This window comes from Nycticebus coucang, chromosome 13 (genome assembly GCF_027406575.1).
Source record: "Nycticebus coucang isolate mNycCou1 chromosome 13, mNycCou1.pri, whole genome shotgun sequence".
Classification (NCBI taxonomy): Eukaryota; Metazoa; Chordata; class Mammalia; order Primates; family Lorisidae; genus Nycticebus; species Nycticebus coucang.
The window spans coordinates 33,789,748-33,810,155 of NC_069792.1; the positions used below are offsets into that span (position 1 = coordinate 33,789,748).

Genomic DNA, 20,408 nt, shown 5'->3' on the forward strand with positions numbered 1-20,408 from the left:
TAAAGGCTGGGCACCGTGGCTCACGCCTGTAATCTCAGAACTCGGGGAGGCCGAAGCAGGTGGATTGCTTGAGCTCACGGAGTTCAAGACCAGGCTGACCAAGAAGGAGACCCCCTTCTGAACAAAAGTAAAGAAATAGCTGGGCGTTGTGGCAGGCACCTATTTTTAGTAGAGATGAGGTCTCACTCTTGCTAAGGCTGGTCTCGAACTCCTCAGCTCAAGCAAGGACTGCCCGCCTTAGCCTCCCAGAGTGCTAAAATTACAGGCATGAGCCACCATGCCTGCCATATATTTTTTCATATGAATAGATATACCCTTTCTGCCCAGATGGAATCATGCATGCCTGTAAAGAATTATCTTATTCTGTTTTAATAGCTGCATCACAGCTTCACTGTTGTTATGATGTCTCTGTAGCATAAGTTAAACAGTTCTCTATTGATAGGTTATTACTTCATATGATATAGTATTAAAGTATATTCTCAAACAAATTATGAAGTAGGACCAGGAGTAAAATAATCCATTAAATAAATATATACCATATCTTGTTAGAACTGCAATATAAAATAAGACAGATGAAGCAGTGGCAGGAAATGCCAGTATAGGCCTATAAGAGATAGACACATTTAGTTGATTTGTCCAACTATGCATCTATCTTGGTAGAGCTGAAAAATGCTAAAGAGAAACCAAGGTAGAAATCAACTCTTCGATAAAGGTTTTAAAATGGGGCTGGGTGTAGAAGTGCACACCAGCTCTTTGGGAGGCTGATGCAGGACGATCTTGTTGAGGCCAGCAGTTCGACCAGCCTAAGCAACAGAGGGAGGCACTATCCCTACAAAAAAATACAAGAACCCCCCCAAAAAAACAAACAAAAAACCCCCACCAAAGCTAGGCATAGTGGCTCTGCACCTGTAATCCCAGCTGCTTAAGAGACTGAGGCAGAAGGATCACTTGAGCACAGGAGTTTGAGGTTGCAGTGAGCTATAATTATGCCATTGCACTCTAGCCTGGGGAACAGACCAAGAATTTGTCTCAAAAATAATTTTTTAAATTTAAAAATGGTAAACAAATTATATAATTCTTTCTATTTTCTGAGGTAATGTTTAAAATACTCAGATCAAATTGTACTGCTTAAAAGCTTCGAAAGGTCCAGGCATAGTGGCTCATGGATGTAATCCTAGCAATCTGGGAGTCCAAGGCAGTTAGACCACTTGAGTTCAGGAGTTAGAGACCACCCTGTGTAAGAATGAGACTGCATAGCCGGGTGTTGTGGCGGGCACCTGTAGTCCCAGCTACTTGGGAGGCTGAGGCAAGAGAATCGCTTAAGCCCAGGAGTTCAAGGTTGCTGTGAGCTGTGTGATGCCATGGCACTCTACCGAGGGCAATAAAGTGAAACTCTGTCTCTACAAAAAAAAAAAAAAGGATGAGACTGCATCTCTACTAAAAATAGAAAAACTAGCCAAGTGTTATGACAGGTACCTGTAGTCCCAGGTACTTGAGAGGCTGAAACAAGAGGATTGCTTGAGCTCAAGAGTTTAAGGTTGATGTGAGCCAGGAGGTCATGGCAGTCTACCCAGTGCACAGACTAAGACTCTGTCTCAAAAATAAACAAATAAATAAATAAAAGCTTTGAGGGTCCTATTTTCTCCTAATGATTTTTCTCTACAGTAAAAAAAAATTTAATCTCTCATAGACTCAGTTTCTATATGATTATATTTATTCAAGAATAAAACAAAGTTTACAGGCATAGTAGCTCACATTATAATCCTAGTGACTCAGGGGTCTAAGGGAGAAGGATTGCTTGAAGCCAGGGGTTCAACACCAGCTTGGGCACATAGCAAGACCCTGTCTCTAAAAAAAAAAGAAAAATTAGCTATGCACACACGTATAGTCCAGGTACTCAGGAGAATTGCTTGAGCACAGGAGTTTGAGGATGCTGTGAGCTATAATTACATCATTGCACCCAGTCTAGATGACAGAGAGAGACTCTGTCTCTAAAAAAATTAAATAGGCTCAGTGCCGGTAGCTCAGTGAGTAGGGCACTGGCCACATACACTGAGGCTGGCAGGTTCGAGCCCAGCCCAGGCCTGCTAAACAACAATGACAACTGCAACCAAAAAATAGCCGGGCATTGTGGCGGGCACCTGTAGTACCAGCTACTTGGGAGGCTGAGGCAAGAGAATCACTTAGGCCCAAGAGTTTGAGGTTGCTGTGAGCTGTGATGCAAGGCACTCTACCAAGGGTGACATAGTGAGAGACCCTGTCTAAAAAATAAATAAATAAATAAATAAAACAGTTAATTTTAATATGTTAACTAGTTTTTCACATTTTGGAAATAAATACTTTGGGTCATTTATGAAATGGCAGCATAAATGAACCATTACCTATAAGAGTCATAAACCTTGAATTTTTCTCCCATTTCCACAGACAGGCATCAAATAATACCATTTTTGCTTTCCTAGAGAAGTAGAGCTAAACAATATTCTCTTTTCCTGAAAGTCTCCATATATGTTCTGTTCTGATCCACATTTTTAGGAGGCATTTGGGCTGGGCATGGTAGCTCCTGCCTATAATCCTAGCACTCTGAGAGGCCAAGGCGGTGGATTGCTTGACTTCAGGAGTTGAAGACCAGCCTGAGCAAGACTGAGACCCATTTCTAAAAAAATACCTGGGCATTGTGGTGGGTACCTATAGTCCCAGTTACTCAGAAAGCTGACGCAAGAGGGTTGCTTGAGCCCAAGAGTTTCAGGTTGCTGTGAGCTATGATGCCATGGCAATCTACCAAGGGTGACAAAGTGAGACTCTGTCTCAAAAAGAAAAAAAAAAAAAAAAAAGGAGCTTGGGTGAAGATATCAGGGAGATGATAATCAAATTTGTATTATAAAATGAGCAACATTGAGGAGAACTTCACAGCCTTGAATTATAATCTTAACCTAAAAAGAAGAAACTTAATAGGATAAATGTAAAGTCCTCTATTAGATCCCCAAATTCCCTACTACATGTAGAACTGTGAATTGATGGGAATGGCTGATGTGGCTTAATATGAAAAGCTATTAAAAGGACTTGAGAATTCATTTTTTCATGTTTCTTAGGAGTAAGTGATGTAATGTGGCTGTTAATAACACTGAAATTTAGGGTTGTCTTAGTAGAATAAATATATAGAATATATATATATGTATAGAAACAAAATTCTAGTTCTGCCTCATCTCTACTGTGATGGTTAAATCACACCTGTGTTACTACACTGAAAAGGAATATTTACCAAATCTAGCCATAAAGAGAGAAGCCAAGATAATGACAAGTTAAAAATTATGAGTCATGGGCGGTGCCTGTGGCTCAAGGAGTAGGGCACCGGCCCCATATACCGGAGGTGGCAGGTTCAAACCCGCCCCTGGCCAAAAAGTACAAAAAAAATGAAAAATAAAAAATATACTCAATATACTAAAGGAACTCAATATACTGAAGGAACTACAAACATTTACCTTGATGGAAAGAAAACACAGGGCAACTATAAAAGTTATCTTTGAATGTTTGAAGAGCTGTCACATTTAAGAAGTCTCAGAAGGTAGAACAAGATACCAGCAAATGGAAATTGCTGTGAAATTAATTTCAATTTAGACTTATATAATCTTGTTTATAGTTAGTTACAGAACTTTCAAATGCCTTTATTTATCCCTATTTTATAGCTGAATTTCAAAAACTCTCATAAATGATTTATACAAAATCACACAGCTAGTAAATTCTAGAGACTCATTCTAGGTTTTTTGATTGCCAAGTCCAGCAGTTGTTCAAGTGTATTACACCTGCCTAATTGATATCTTCAGAGAGAACTAAAGAGTAATCAAACCTGGTTAAAAAATAAAGAACAGGGCAGCGCCTGTGGCTCAGTCGGTAGGGCGCCAGCCCCATGTACCGAGGGTGGCGGGTTCAAACCCGGCCCCGGCTGAACTGCAACAAAAAAATAGCCAGGCGTTGTGGCGGGCGCCTGTAGTCCCAGCTACTCGGGAGGCTGAGGCAAGAGAATCGCTTAAGCCCAGGAGTTGGAGGTTGCTGTGAGCTGTGTGATGCCATGGCACTCTACCGAGGGCCATAAAGTGAAATTCTGTCTCTACAAAAAATAAAAATAAAAAAATAATAATAAAGAACAAATTGCCCTATGAAGCAGTGAATGCTAGGAAAGGTTCAAAAGAGACTCCATAGTGAGTATGTGGGATGTTATAGAAGAAATTCAGTTATCTGATGAGAGTTTGAACTTAGAACTCCAAGATTCCTTCTCACACTGAAATTGTGAGATTCAGACAAATGAGGAACTAGAAGAAAATGTTTAAGATTTGTCTATGAGAGACAGATTAATTTTCCGACAGATTAATTTTTTATCTGAACAGAACCTGGGAGAGGAGTGTGAAATGATACATAGAAACCTTGACAGAAACAAGCCCTTTGCTAACAAGCAAGAATACTGGCTGAAAAAAACAAAAAGCATCTTTAAACCACCTATTGCGGCACCTGTGGCTCAAAGGAGTAGGGCGCCGGACCCATATACCAGAGGTGGTGGGTTCAAACCCAGCCTCGGCCAAAAACTGCAAAAAAAAAAAAAGAATACAGGCTTGTTCTGCAACAGTCTATTTAAGTTTGTAGGGAAAAATGCTTTGAAAAGAAACTAAAATTGTTTTTAAGAAAGAATATGCTGATCATTTAGGTGCAGCTAGTGTTCACATAGATCTTGCTTTGTTCCTGCCAAAATATATATTATTATTGTAATATCAACATATTTTAATTGACATCAATTTTTTTAAGAGTTTCTCTATCTGAAGCCCACGCACGACTGAACTTAAGGAACAAAGTGCTTAAAGAAGATGTACTAATTGCAGCCTTACTATTCGAAACATCTCTTACGTTGAAATATGGTAAAGTATTAAATTGTTAATGATCACTACAAAAAATTTTACCTAAACTTAAATATTTTAGTCGCTTAAAGTGTTACATATATTTTTAAAATACTATTTTAAAGAATAGTAAATCTCAGGAAGGCATGTTTGGATTTAAACACTTGCTAATTGTTTATAGGTAGTATCATCATCTAATATTAAGCTCCATATTATGCATGATTGTTTCCATATTTGAACTTATCCGTTGCTTAAAGAATTCTGGGGGGGTGGGGGAAGTATGCAATACAATATGTTAAATAATTTTGATTTGTCGTCTTTTTAAAGTAACATGTGCTACATTCTCTGAATTGCCAGTTTTAATGCTATGACTATAGAATTTAAATTATTTGAAATGAATGGCACCTATTATGCTTTTGCTAATAAAAACACAAAAGACCTCTTAAGGTAAAGGTAAGGAGAATTATTCTCTCAAAGGTCTTTGTTGAATTAGATGAGACGTTAATTTAGATTAGAGATACCATTCTTCAAATCAAACTTTGGTACCAACCATGGAACTTAATGCATTAATAGTAGCTTTCTGGGGGCGGCGCCTGTGGCTCAGTTAGTAGGGCGCCGGTCCCATATGCTGGAAGTGGCAGGTTCAAACCCAGCCCCGGCCAAAAACCACGCACACAAAAAAGTACTAGCTTTCTGTGTGTATGTGTTTAGGGCTTAAACTTGCTTTAAATTATGTTTATATTTTATTAACTCTTTTACAAAGATACATTAGAACCTTGTTGTATAATTGTCTAAATTAACCATTCTTAACTAAGGATACATAGATGTTTGGTTTCCTAGGGGCTTGTGAATCCCTAACTTATATACAAATTTGTATACTCATATGTGTGTTCCTTATACACTTTTTCCTAGGAAGATAGAACATAAGTTTCATGAAATATGTCATAGAGATTCATAACCCCCAGAAGAGGGTAATTAACATCCTAAACTAGTTTTATTTACCAAAAGAGAAAAACACTGATTCTTATCTAATATGAAATAATAGGAAGGATATATACATAGTCTTAGTTTTAATTTGCTTTATCTTTACATTCTTCTCTTATTCTATACTTCAGATCATATTTCATCAAATCTAAGACACACTATTTTACATATCTTAAAGAAAAAATGCTGCCAATTTTACTATGACATGCTATCAATTGTTAAGACACAAGTAGATTTTAATAAAACAAAAATATGTGACTTTGAATTGAAAAACAAGGTATTATAATATTAAGTACTTCTGCTGAATTGAAAAACAGGTATTATGATATTAAGTGCTCCTGTGGTAGAATATGACTGAATATTTGGTGACTATTTTGTCAAGACTTTCTTGAAGAATTTTAGAAAGAATTTATTGAAGGGGAAAAAAAAAACTATGTGAAGATTTTTTTCCCTTTAGTTACTTCTGTTTTCATAATGAATTTGAGCTAAGTACATTGATTTTTAAGTCTTAAGCAAAGCAATTTTAAGAGCACCTTAACTGCTACTTGAAACATTATTAGGAGAATGATCCCTACCAATGGATATTTCTCTTGGGTGGGTATGAAACTTATATGTGAAGGAGCAGCAGCCTTTATATGAAGTCATCCTTGTGTTTCCTAATGATTATACAGTACCTTGACTATTAGAATTAATTTACCTTCTTTTTACATTTGCATACAATATGTTAAAATGCGGACATACTTCATTTTATTGCACGTCACCTGATTGTACTTTATAGACATTGTGTTTTTTACAAATTGAAGGTTTGTGGCAACCCTGAATCGAGCAAGTCTATTGGTGCCATTTTTCTACAGTATGTGCTCACTTCACATCCTCTGTCACACTTCGGTAATTCTCACAATATTTCAAACTTTTTCTTTCTTTCGTTTTTTTTCGAGACAGTGTCTCATTCTGTCACCCGGGGTAGAGTGTCATGGTGTCATGGCTCACAGCAACCTCAAACTCTCGGGCACAAGTGATCCTCTTGCCTCAGCCTCCTGAGTAACTGGGACTACAGGTGCCTGCCCCAAAGCCCAGCTGGTTTTAGAGATGGGGTTTCACTCTGGTTCAGGCTGGCCTTAAACTTCTGAGCTCAGGCAATCCACCCACCTTGGCCTTCCAGAGTACTAGGATTACAGGTATGAACCACTATGCCCAGCTTCAAACTTTTCCATGATTACTGTATCTGTTATGATGGTTTATGTTTAGTGATCTTTGATATTACTATTTTCATTGTTTTGGGGCACAACCAACTGTGTTCATATAACATACCAAACTTACTATTATTAATATTATTATTGTTATTTTGAGGAAGAGTCTCACTCTGTTGCCCAGGCTAGAATGCTGTGGTGTCAGCTTAGCTTACAACAACCTCAAATTCCTGAGTTCAAGCAATCCTCTTGCCTTAGTCTCCTGAGTAGGTTGCATTAATTTTTCTATTTTTATTGTTTATTTATTTTTTCTTGACTAGTGAACCCCTTAATTTTTCTGTTTTTAGTAGAGACAGGGTCTCACTCTTGCTCAGTTGGTCTCAAACTCCTGAGCTCAGATCCTTCTGCCTCAGCTTCCCAGAGTGCTAGGATTTAGGCATGGGCCACTGTGCCCAGCCTAACACAGAGAACTGAATCAATAATGTTGTGTAAGTTCTGACTGCCACCCCCTGCTGGCCATTCCCTTCCCTCTCTCCATCTCTTCAGGCCTCTATATTCCCTGAGACAAAACAATACTGAAATAAGGCCAATTAATAACCCTACAATGGCCTATAAATGTTCAAGTGAAAGGAAGAATTAAGTATTTCTCACTTTTTTTTTATTAAATCATAGCTGTGTACATTAATGCAATCATGGGGTACAATGTGCTGGTATATTTCTCACTTTAAATCAAAAACTAGAGGTTGTTAAGCTTAGGGGGAAGTCATACCAAAAACAGACATAGGTCAAAAGCTATCTTTTTGCCTTAAATAATTAGCTGAGTTGTCAATACAAAGCTAAGCAACCTTATTGCTGACATGGAGAAAGCTTTATGGTGTGGATAGAATATCAAACTAGCCACAACATTCCCTTAAGCCAAAATTGAATGCAGAGCAAGCCAGGCCTTAACTCTCTTCAAGTCTATGAAGGCTGAGAAAGGTAAGGAAGCTGCAAAAGGAATGTTTGGTTGGTTTATGAGGCTGAAAAATGAAGTTTCACCATGAAAATGCAAGGTGAAGCATCGGGTGCTGATGGAGATGCTGCAGCAAGTTATCCAGAAGATCTAGCTAAGAACCCATTGATGAAAGTGGGTACACAAACTAAAGACTTTTCCATGCAGATGAAACAAACAGCCTTTTACTGGAAGATGAGGCCATCTAAGACTTTCATAGGTAGAACGGAGAAGTCAATGCCAGGATCAAAGTTTCAAAGGACAGGTTGACTTTCTTGTTAGGGCCTACTTAATGCGTCTGGTGACTTTCAGTTGAAGCCAAGGCTCATTTTTAATTTCAAAAATTCTAGGTCCCTTAAGAATCATGCTAGATCTACTCTGCCCATTCTGTATGAATGGAAGACCAAAGTTGGGATGACAACTGATCTGTTTACAGCACAGTTTATTGAATATTTGAAGCCCATCGTTGAGACCTACTGCTCAGAAAAAAAAGATTCCTTTCAAAAGATTACTGCTCATTGATGATGCCCCTACCCAAGAGCTCTGGTGGAGATGTACAAAGAAACAAATATTATTTTAAAACCTGCTAACACAAGATCCACTCTGTAGCCCTTAGATCAAGGAGTAACTTTGACTTTCAAGTTTTATTATTTGACCAGGTGTGGTGGCTCATGTCTGTAATCCTAGCACTCTGGGAGGCCAACACATGTGGATCACTTGAGCTCAGGAGTTTGAGACCAGCCTGAGCATGAGCAAGACCTTGTCTCCACTAAAAATAGAAAAATTAGCTGAATGTGGTGGCACATGCCTATCATCCCAGCTACTCAGGAGACTGAGGCAAGAGGATTGCTTAACCCCAGGAGTTTGAGGTTGCTGTGAGCTATGATGTCATCGCACTCGACCCAGGGTGACAGAGTAAGATTTTGTCTCAAATAATAATAATAATGATAATAATTTTTTAAAAGTCTTATTAGTTAAGAAAAATATTTTGTAAGTCATCCATGAGGGTTGAAATAAACTTCTTTCAAATTCTCCTGATGTGGATATTTTGACCTCTCAAAATGAATCATGAATATTCTTTTCTTTTGTGAGACAGAGCCTCAAGCTGTCACCCTGAGTAGAGTGCCGTGGCATCACAGCTCATAGCAACCTCCAACCCCTGGGCTGAAGCAATTCTCCTGCCTCTGCCTCCGAAGTAGCTGGGACTACAGGCTCCCACCACAATGCCCAGCTATTTTGTGGTTGCGGCCGCCATTGTTGTTTGGCGGGCCCAGGCTGGATTCGAAACCAACAGCTCAGGTGTAGGTGGCTGGCGCGCTTGAGCCACAGATGCCAAGCCGAATCATGAATATTCTTAATGGCATCTAGGTTTTCAATTTTCTTTGCTGGGATCCATCAAAGGAATCATTATCTATGACTTTGTAGGCTTCAAGACTTCAGTGGAGGAAGGAACTACACATTTTGTGGAAATAGCAAGAGAACTAGAATTAAAAGTGGATTCTGAAGATTGGTCAGAATTGCAGCAAGCTCATGATACAACTTGAACAAATTGAGGCCTTGTCTCCTATGGATGAGCAAAGAAAGTGGTTTGCTTTGGAATCTACTCCTGGTGAAGATGCTGTGGACTTTGGGGAAATGACAACAAAAGGATTTGGAATATTATATAAACTTGGTAGATAAAGCAGTGGTAGGGTTTGAGAAAATTGACTACAACTTTGAAAGAAGTTCTACTGTGGGTAAAATGCTATCAAACAGCCTCACATGCTACAGAGAAATCTTTTATGAAAGGAAGGGTCAATCAATGTGGCAAACTTCATCGTTTCATTTTAAGAAATTGCCACAGCCACCCCAACCTTCAGCAGCCATTACTCTGACCTTGGAGTCCTCAACCTCCAGGCTGCTACCCATTCATGCCCTGTTAGGAATCAGGCCTCACACAGGAGGTGAGCAGTGGGTGAGTGAAGCTTCATCTGTATTTATATCTGCTCCTCATCCTGAGCTCAGCCTCATGTCAGATCAGCAGTGTCATTAGATTCTTGTAGGAGCATGAACCCTACTATAAACTTAGATCACATTCAAGTGATCTAAGCTGGATTCTCCTCGTGAGACTCTAATGCCTGATGATCTGGGGTAGAGCTGATGTAGTGATGCAAGTGCTGAGGAGTGGCTGCAAATACAGATTATCATTAGCAGAGGGTTTGACTGCACATAAACCCAAGTGCTTGCAGACTCATATCAAAAGCTTATCCGTGAATGGCAGTGACAATTAAGCTGCATCTGGTGGCAGGCTTTATAGTGGCAAGTGAGTTGATGTACTTCAATTATACAGCTGTATCTAGTGGCAGGATTTAAGTCAGAACCTGACCTTCTAGTTGCAGGAAAACAAGCTCAGGGCTCCCATTTTTGGGATTTTGCCTTATGGAATTCTTTCATTATATATTACAATGTAATAGTAATAGAAATAAAGTGCACAATAAATGGAATGCACTTGAATCAACCCAAAACCATTCCTCCACCCAGTATATAGAAAAATTGTTTTCTGTGAAACTAGTCCCTGGTGCCAAAAAGGTTGGGGACCCCTGCTTTGATCAGTCCTCAGCCATCAACATTGAGGCAAAACCCTCCACCAGCAAAAGATTAAGACTTACTGAAGGCTCAGGTGACTGTTAACTTTTTTTTTTAGCATTCTTAATAGATGACAGTGTAGTGTAAATATAACTTTTATGTGCACTGAGAAAACAAAAAATTATGTGACTCACTTTATTGCAATTTTTGCTTTATTGCCATGATCGAGAACCAAAAGTGCAATGTCTCTGAGGTTCTGCCATATTGTATGTCCTAATTATCACTATTTGAATTAAATATCCATAATTTTTTCAGTCAACAAATATTTATTGAATGATAACTAGGTGCTGAGAGCATTAGATATACAATGGTAAAAAACACAATCAGTCTCTAACCGGGTGGAGCTTACAGCCTAGTGAGAGGACAGACAACGGTAAATATACTAATACATATACATATCTAAGGCAAATCAAGACAGATGCTGTGAAGAACATCAATAGGATGTTATGACAAAGAATAGAAAGGTCTTCCTTTCAAGTGGGTTTTGGGAGCCCTCCTAAGGAGGTGATATTTATTTAAGCAGACACCTAAAGGATGATAAGTCAGGGTAGAGGGAAATTCCGTATGTAGATGCTTCCAAGAAACGAAAAGCCAGGGTGTCAAAAAACAAAAACAAAAAACCAGCATAAAAACCGGCTGGAGAGGAAAGTAGGGCCAGATCCTGCAAGTCCTTACAGAGCATGATAGAAAACGGAGATTTTATTCTAAGTATAATGAGAAGTCATTGAAAGATTTTAAGTAGAACACTAGTGTTTAAAATTGTATTTTTAGAATAACACATTTGGAGTTGGAGGGTTAAGAGCAGAAAGAGGGAGACTAGTTAGAAAACGGTTATTGTAGACCAGGCAATTGATAATGATAATAGCTAAATAATAAAGTGTATTTGGGTTTTAAAATATTTTTAAATATAAAAGTAAAAGAAGGGCTCAGTGCCCGTAGCACAGCCAAATACACTTTATTACTTAGATATGTACATTTTCTATATTAGTGATTGCAAATTTGGGACCTGCTCTATGATTTTACAACTGTCCGAATGAGAGAGTGCATAATTAGAATTATTATGTGAGGACTTTTTTGCTTATTTGTGATGGTGAACATCACAAAATTATGCATGGACTTTTTTTTGCTCATCAGCTTTTGTTAGTGTTTGTGTATTTAGTGTGTGGCCCAAGACAGCTCTTCTTCTTCCAGTGTGGCCCAGAGAAGTCAAAAGGTTGGTCTCCCTTGGACTCCAGAACTCCAGGACTGCCCTTGAAGATTTCAGTATTTAGAAATGGGAATGAGGAGAACTAATAAGACTGAGAAGCATCAACTAGAATATAGGAAGTGTGGTATTACATAACCAAGAAGGAGAGTGCTTCCAGAAGGGAGCAAAATGGTTGAGGGTTTATTATGCTACTGGGAGATGGATAAGATTTGATCTGGTAACCTACAGGTTTTAGGTAACCATGATTAGAGCTATTGCAGAAATGGAGGTGAAGTTATGGAGACAGCACACATAGACAATTTTGAGATGAGGAAAGAAATGGTGCATTAGGAAGAGAAGGATGAATAGCCGGGTGTTGTGGCGGGCGCCTGTAGTCCCAGCTGCTCGGGAGGCTGAGGCAAGAGAATCGCGTAAGCTCAAGAGTTAGAGGTTGCTGTGAGCTGTCTGACGCCACGGCACTCTACCCGAGGGTGTTACAGTGAGACTCTGTCTCTACAAAAAAAAAAAAAAAAGGAAGAGAAGGATGAGTGGTCCAGGAAGGGATTTTATTTTTATATGAGGATAGACGGCATTAAATCCTATTATGTGCAGTAGAGAGTAAATTGATGATGCTGTAGAAGGGGGAAGATACAGGAGTAAAGTCCTAAAAAGGTGAGCAGGGATGGTTTTCCGGCACATGTGAAAGTACTGGCCTCTCATAAACTAGTTACTTCCTCATTTTATAGGAGAGAAGAAAGTGGATACAGAACCAGGTAGGTTTGTAGGTTTGGTCATATACCTCAAGGAAGGTATATTCAAATTGTATGACCAGCTGAAAATGAAAGGTCTGAGGAAAGAAGAATGGAATAGAATAGTCATTGTGGGGGCTAGGAAGTGTCCTTGGGAAACACAGCAGGGTCGTCAGGCAGTGGAAGTGATTGTTTGAAGCTATCGATTCATTTAAAATGAAAAGAAGAAATGCCAGTTGTGTGATTTTGCCTACCAGCCTTAGTACTAGCATATTATGAATGGTTGGGTTCCTGCAGTGTTGCAGAGGAGCAAGGTAGTGTGGGGCTTGCAAGGGAAGGACTCTTAAGCTGACAGAGGAAGGGCATGAATGGGAGGAAGCAGATCACAGATCTCTGAGGCGGAAGACCTGGAACAGCAACTGAGCTGGAGCATAGGAGGTAGTTGAGGGGAGTGAGTTTTGGTTTTGAAGTAAGTTTCTGGTGATACCAGTTTCCTGTGATTGTGGGAATGTGTGGCTAAGGTAGAGGGGGAAAGGTAGGACCCAGGGAGGTCAGAAGTTAAATGGGCAGTTCACATGGAAAACACTGAATGTTGGATATTGGGGAAGAAAGGAAAATTGTGCACCAAGTGCTGAGAGCTAGGCGTTGACTATGGAAGGGGGAAAAGGTTGTTAAAGCAAGGTGGCACTGAACATCAAAGGAGAGAAAGGAGGAAGCAGGGCAAAGAATGGTCTGGAAGCAGCAGAGTGTAGGGTAGCAAGGGAGGCATGGCTTGGTACTCGTCGTACTGCCCCATTTACGTCCTTATTCAATGAATCAATGAATGAAACGGAGTATAAGAGCTGAACTCCTATACTAAAAGTCAATGTTTTTTAAATTGTAGTAAAATATACATAAAGATCAACCTCGTTAATCATTTTTAAGTGTACGATTCAGTGGTGTTAAGTATACTCATGTTGTTTTGCAACTATCACCACCATCCATTTCCAGAAGTTTTTTATCTTCCCAAACTAAAACCTTGTATCCATTAAACCCCAACTCCCCATTTCCACATCTACCTAGCCTCTGGCAACTCTCATTCTGCTGTCTCTAGGAATTTGACCATTCTTAGGTACCTCATATAAGTGGAATCATGTAATATTTGTCCTTTTGTGACTGGGTTATTTCATGTAACATAATGTTCTCAAGGTTCATCTATATTGTGTGAGTACTATTACTTAATAATAATACATATATACCACATTTTCTCCATATTTTGTTTATTCCTTTATCAGTGAACACTTTGGTTGCTTACACCTTGTAATACTGCTATGAACATGAATGTGCAGATACACATATCCCTTTGAGATTTTGCTTCCAAATCTTTTGAGTATATACCTATAAGTGAAATTACTGGATCATGGAAATTGTTTACTGTTGTGGATGAACAACCAAACTGTTTTCCGTAGTGTGTGTACCATTTTACATTCCCAACATTACATAAGGGTTCCAATTTTTCTACATCCTTGTCAACACTTATTATTTCCTTTTTATTTTTACAATAGCCATTGTATGGGTGTGAGGGTGGTATTGCATTCTGATTTTTGTTGTCAGCTTAAATTCAATCACCTTTATTTTATTTTTATTTCAGGTTAATGTGGCGATACAAACAACTAGGTCATATTTGAATTTGTTAGGCAGAGTCCCTCTCGTACTTGTGTCCTGCACCCAAATGTGCCCATTAATTGGGAGCATCCCAAGCCCCCCTCCTTTCCTCTCCCCCTTCCTTCCTTCTCACTTCCCTCAACTTGAATTGAAATGAGTTTTTTCTCCTCTGTGGGTGTGAATTAGATGGTCTACTGGCTTCATATTAGCATTGAGTACATTGGATATTTGCTTTTGCATTATTGTGATACTTTAGTAGAAAGACTATGTTTCAACTCCATCCAGGTTAATACAAAAGATGTAAAGTCACTATCATTTTATGGCTGAATAGTTTTCCATAGTATACATTATACCTCAGTTTGTTAATCCATTCCTGAGTTGATGGACATTTAGGTCATTTCCACATCTTGGCAATTGCAAATTGAGTTATAAACAATCCAGTGGAAATAGCCTTATAATAAAATGATTTTTTTCTTCTGAGTAGATACCTAGGAATGGGATTGTGGGGTCAAATGAGAAGTCTAATTTGAGTTCTTTGAGGATTCTCCATACTTCTTTCCAAAGAGGCGATATGAGTTTGCAGACTCACCAACAGTGTAAAAGTGTTCCCCTCTCTCCATGCCCACACCAGCATCTGCAACGTTGGGACTTTGTGATGTGGACTATTCTCACTGGGGTTAGGTGATACCTCAGGTTGATTTTCTTTCGCGTTTCTGTGATGATTATGGATGATGGGCATTTTTTCATGCTTTTGTTAACCATTCATCTGTCTTCTTCAGAGAAGGTTCTGCTCATGTTTTTTTCCAGTGAGAGATGGCATTCTTTTTCTGTTGATTAATTTGAGCTCTCTATAGATTCTAGTTATTAAACCTTTGTAAGATTTGTAACATGCAAATCTTTTCCCATTCTCAAGGTTGTCTATTTGATTTGCTTGTTATCTCCTTAGCTGTGCAGAAGCTTTTCAATTTAATTAAGTTCCACTTGTTTATTTTTGTTATCGCCATTGCTATGGAAATCTTCTTGATAAAATCTTTCCCCAGGCCGACATCCTTAGGAGTTTTCCCCACACTTTCTTCTAGGATTTTTATCATTCCATGTCTTATATTTAAATCTTTTATCCATCTTGAATCAATTTTTTTAAGTGGTGAAGCATGTGGCTCCAGTTTCAGTCTTTTACATGTGGTTATCCAGTTTTCCCAGCATCATTTATTAAGAGGGATTCTTTTCCCCAGTGTATGCTTCTATTTGGTTTAACAAAGATCAAATGGCTATAAGAGACTGGTTTCATCTCTTGGTTTTCTATCCAGTTCCAAATGTCTCTATTTTTGTGCAATATCATGCTTTTTTGATCACTGTGGACTTGTAATATAGCCTAAAGTCTGGGGGACTGATGCCTCCAACTTTGTTTGTATTACTAAAAATTGCCTTGGCTATATGTTTTCTTTTTCTGGTTCCATATGAAATGAAGAACTATTTTTTCCACTTCTTCAAAGTATGATGTTGGTATTTTAATGGGAATTGCATTGAATCTGTAGATTGCTTTGGGAAGTATAGACATTTTAATAATGTTGATTCTTCCCAGCCAAGAGCATGGTATGTTCTTCCGTTTGTTAATGTCTTCTGCTATTTCTTTTCTTAGGGTTTCATAATTCTCTTTGTAGAGGTCCTTCACCTCTTTTTTTAGGTATATTCTTAGGTATTTAATTTTCCTTGAAGCTTCTGTGAAGGGAATTGGTCCTTGATTAGCTTCTCAGCTTGGCTATTGTTGCCGTAAACCAAGACTACTGATTTGTGACATTGATTTTCTACCCTGACCCGTTACTGTATTTCTTGATCACTTCCAGGAGTCTTGTGGTTGAGTCACTGGGATTGTCTAAGTATGAGATCATATCATTGGCAAAGAGCAAGAGTTTGACCTCCTTTGCCCCCATTTGGGTGCCCTTTATAGTTTTCTCTTACCTGATTGCATTGGCTAGAACTTCCAGCACAATGTTGAATAATAGTCGTGATAGAAGACATCCTTGTCTAGTTCCAGTTCTAAGTGGAAGAGCTTTCAGTTTTGCTCCATTCAGGATGATATTAGTTGTGGGTTTGTCATAGATGGCTCAATCAGTTTAAGAAATGTACGCACTATGCCTATATTCTTAAGAGTTCTTGTTAGAAAAGTATATTGAATTTTATCAAATGCTTTTTCTGTATCTATTGAGAGGATCCTATGGTCTTTGTTTTTGCTTCTATTCAAATGGTGAGTTACATTTATAGATTTGCATATGTTAAATTACCCTTCCTTCCCTGGGATGAAGCCCACATGATCATGATGTATAATTTTTTAATGTGTAGCTGTAATCTATTGACTAGGATTTTATTGAGTATTTCTGAATCTATATAAATTCATGAAATTGGTCTGTAGTGCTCCTTTTTAATTGGATCCTTTCCTGGTTTTGGTATCAGGGTGATGTTTGCTTCATAGAATGTTTTGGGGAAGGACCTTCATTCTAAATCAGCGGTTCTCAACCTGTGGGACCCACAGGAATTATATTAAAGGGCCACAGCTTTAGCAAGGTTAAGAACCACTGTTCTGGGCAGCGCCTGTGGCTCAGTGAGCAGGGCGCCGGCCCCATATACCGAGGGTGGCGGGTTCAAACCCGGCCCGGCCAAACTGCAACAAAAAAATAGCCGGGCATTGTGGTGGGCGCCTGTAGTCCCAGCTACTTGGGAGGCTGAGGCAGGAGAATCGCCTAGGCCCAGGAGTTGGAGGTTGCTGTGAGCTGTGTGACGCCACACCACGGCACTCTACCGAGGGCCATAAAGTGAAACTCTGTCTCTCCAAAAAAAAAAAAAAAAAGAACCACTGTTCTAAATGTTTTAGAATAGTCTCTGCATTATAGGTGTGAGCTTTTTTTAAAGATTTGATGGAATTCTGGTGTGAAGCCATCTGGCCCAGGGCTTTTTGTTGGAAGATTTGTTTACTGTTTCTTTGATCTCAGTGCTTTTCTCCCCCTCTCTCCCTTCTTTCCTCCCCCCTACTCTCTTCTTTCCTTCTTCCCTCCCTCTCTCTCTTCATCTCTTCCTTCCTTCCTCTCTCCCTCCCTTTCCTCTCTTCCTTCCTTCCTCCCTCCCTCCCTCTCTCTTCTTTCTTTTGAGACAGAGTCTTTCTTTGTCACCTTCAGTAGAGTGCTGTGTCATCATAGCTTACAGCAACCTCAAACTCTTGGGATCAAGTGATTCTCTTGTCTCAGCCTCTCTAGTAGCTCTGACTACAGGCACCCGCCACAATGCCTGGGTATTTTTTTTTTTTTTTTTAAGCAGGTCCCAGCCAGGTTTGAACCCACCAGCCCTGCAGCATGTGGCCAGTGCCCTAATCACTGAGCTATGGGTGCCCAGCCCACATTCTCAAATTTCTGGCATAGTTTCTTGTAGTCAGAGACAATATCTTATATCTCTGTGATATCTGTTATTGCCTCCTTTTCATTTCTGATTGAAGTTATTAGAGATTTTTCTTTTTAGTTTCTAGTTAATCTGGCCAAAGGTTTATTTTATTTTTTCAAAGAACCAACTTTTTGTTTCATTAATTTTCTGAATGATTCTTTTGTTTTCAATTTTATTTATTTCTAATTTAATTTTGGTTATTTCTGTTCTTCTACTAGGTTTGGGATTAGATTGTTCATCCTTTTCCATTTCCTTAAGATGATTCATTAAGTTATTGATGTGCTCTCTTTCTGTTTTTTGGATATAGACATCTAATATGATAAATTTCCCTCTTAAGACTGCTTTTGCAGTGTCCCACAGGTTTTGGTAACTTGTAGCTTCATTGGTGTTATGTTAACAATTTCCTCCTTTATCTCTTCCTTGACCCAATTGTCATTCACCATAAGGTTGTTTAACTTCCATGCCTCTGTATGGGGCTGAAAAATTTTGTTGAAGTTGAGTTCCACCTTTATTACCTTGTGGTCTTAAAAGATACAAGGTATAATTTCAATTCTTTCATAAAAGGTCTCTTTCATAAATCTGAGCATTTAAGTTAGGTGTATAAATGTTTAGAATTGAAATGTCCTCTTGTTGTATTATACCCTTGACCACAATTAAGTGACCAGCATTGTGATTTTGATTATTTCCTTAATTAGTGATGTAGAACATCTTTTTCATATGCCTATTGGTCATCTGTTTATCCTCTTTGAGAAATGTATGTTTTAATCCTTACCTATTTCCCGCCCCCTCCACTCTAATCCCCTGCATGACCCCCATTTTAAAAATCAGGTTGTTCTCTTACTGACTTGCAGAGTCTTTCATCAGAGATATGATTTGCAACTTTCTATTTCCTGGGTTGCCTTTTCACCAGTGATTGTATCTTTTGATGCAGTTTTTAATTTTGATGTGGTCCAATTTATTTTTTGTTTTGGTGCCTGGTTTTGGTGTGATATTCAAGAAATCACTGTCAAATCCAAAATAATTCAACTTTCCTCCTGTGTTTTCTTCTAGACTTACAGTCTTTTAATGTTTACATTTTAAAGTCTTAGAACTCTTGCATTTAGGTCTATGCTCCATTTTGAGATGATTTTTGCTATGATGTAAGCTAAGGGTCCAACTTCATGTTTTTTCCACGAACAGGTTCCAACTCCTGTTTTTTTCTCCCCATAGAATGATCTTACTACCCTTGTTGAAAATCATTTGATATATGCCAGTTTATTTGAGGGGCTATTCTAGTCCATAAATTTAGATATTTACCTTGCCATGAATGGTTTTAACAACTGAGAAATGTACTGCAATGGGTTTATCCTTGATCATTCATTTATTCTTTTTACCCATATTCCAATACCTTCTTTTTCTACTATTTTCACCTCTAAACATTACTATTCAGCTTCAAAACTAATGCTTTTTACAATTTCCAAGCTTTAAAATGTAGACATCAAAATACTTCTTCTGTTGGTACCAAACTAAAGCCCCTTCCTTAGTTTAAAAGAACAAGTGTCAGATTTACATGATTATCGACATGCTCTATTGAGTGAGTCAGAACTTAACTTTTACATTTTCATTATTTTGTTTGATAAGAGTGATTTCACATTTGGCTTTTTTTTGGGCCGGGGCTGGGTTTGAACCCACCACCTCCGGCATATGGGACCGGCACCCTTCTCCTTGAGCCACAGGCACCGCCCTCACATTTGGCATTTTAAGTATTCCTCACTTACATTCTGTTTCCTTCTTTAGGAGCCGCTGTATTTTGTGTTGCTCCAAATGCAGTATTTCCATTTGAATTGCATAATGAAGAGTATTTAGAGGAAAGGGATATCTACCTGACTCAGTGCCAACGACAGCTCGAACAGTTTATTGCCACATATGGACCAGGGACAGGTATCTTCTCTAGTGATGAATAAGTGACTTGAGGAAATCATTTTTTCTTCATTCCTACCTAAGCAGGGGAGAAAGTGTATTTGAGAGTGATTTTTTAAAAATTTAAGTATGGCCTCCTCAAAATTAATTCCTAATGCGATAAATACTAATCCAAACCTCTATAGCCAACAGCAGAATTTTAAAACTTAGAACAGTGTGGACAATTTATAAGTGATAAAGTTGTCAAGGAGAATACTACTTAAAAAACAAATTCTGGTTAGCTCAGAATATCAATGGTGAATAGACAAAAATATAAATAAGCTGAACAAGGTGAAAAATAACTTTTATGTAGTCCACTATATTTGTCACAAGATGGCAATAATGCTTTATCTACAAATAATGTTAAACTATTTTTTTTCCCTTACACTTGTGAACTTGTCAAAACTAGTGAGTAAAGAATATATATAACCTTTTGTATGACTCCTGGTGGTAGATCAAAACTTTAAAAAAAATTACATAACCTTAAACTTCAAATTTAAGGTCTTTTCATGCTTTTTTTGACATGTCTATGACATAGTTTCACAAGCCCTAAATACAGAATCTGGAAAAGCCTTGGGAATTCCCCATATATTATGCACGTGTCAGGTTAAATGAAAATTTACATGTTATCAAGGAGACTGTAATTTATAAATTGGCTACTTAGCCCTCACTAGTTACAAGAAAGGTTCCATAAGGCAAAGAAATCAATTTGGAAGCCCAGTCTCCATTTTTGTATTTTTAGAGACAGTCTCACTATATTGCCCTCAGTAGAGTGCCACAGTGTCACAG

The 20,408-nt window shown here is 38.4% G+C and overlaps 2 protein-coding genes across 8 annotated transcripts in view; both read right to left on the minus strand.

Moving 5' to 3' along the window:
- Nucleotides 1-20,408, minus strand: part of LOC128563321 (minichromosome maintenance domain-containing protein 2-like) — a 250,134-nt gene that overhangs the window by 120,413 nt on the left and 109,313 nt on the right. The window lies entirely within an intron of this gene.
- The window catches only part of LOC128563567 (uncharacterized), a 191,521-nt gene that overhangs the window by 76,460 nt on the left and 94,653 nt on the right, over nt 1-20,408 (minus strand). For 6 of the 7 annotated variants that reach the window (XR_008373818.1, XM_053558952.1, XM_053558953.1 and 3 more), the window contains one exon: nt 19,544-19,659. Coding sequence is in view for 5 of the 7 variants with exons in the window: in XM_053558952.1 (XP_053414927.1) it covers nt 19,544-19,659 (116 nt within the window). In the remaining 2 variants the exon portion in view is untranslated. Of the gene's footprint in view, nt 1-16,199; nt 19,660-20,408 lie in introns of those variants that run through there. The other variant, XR_008373820.1, reaches the window with a different exon arrangement.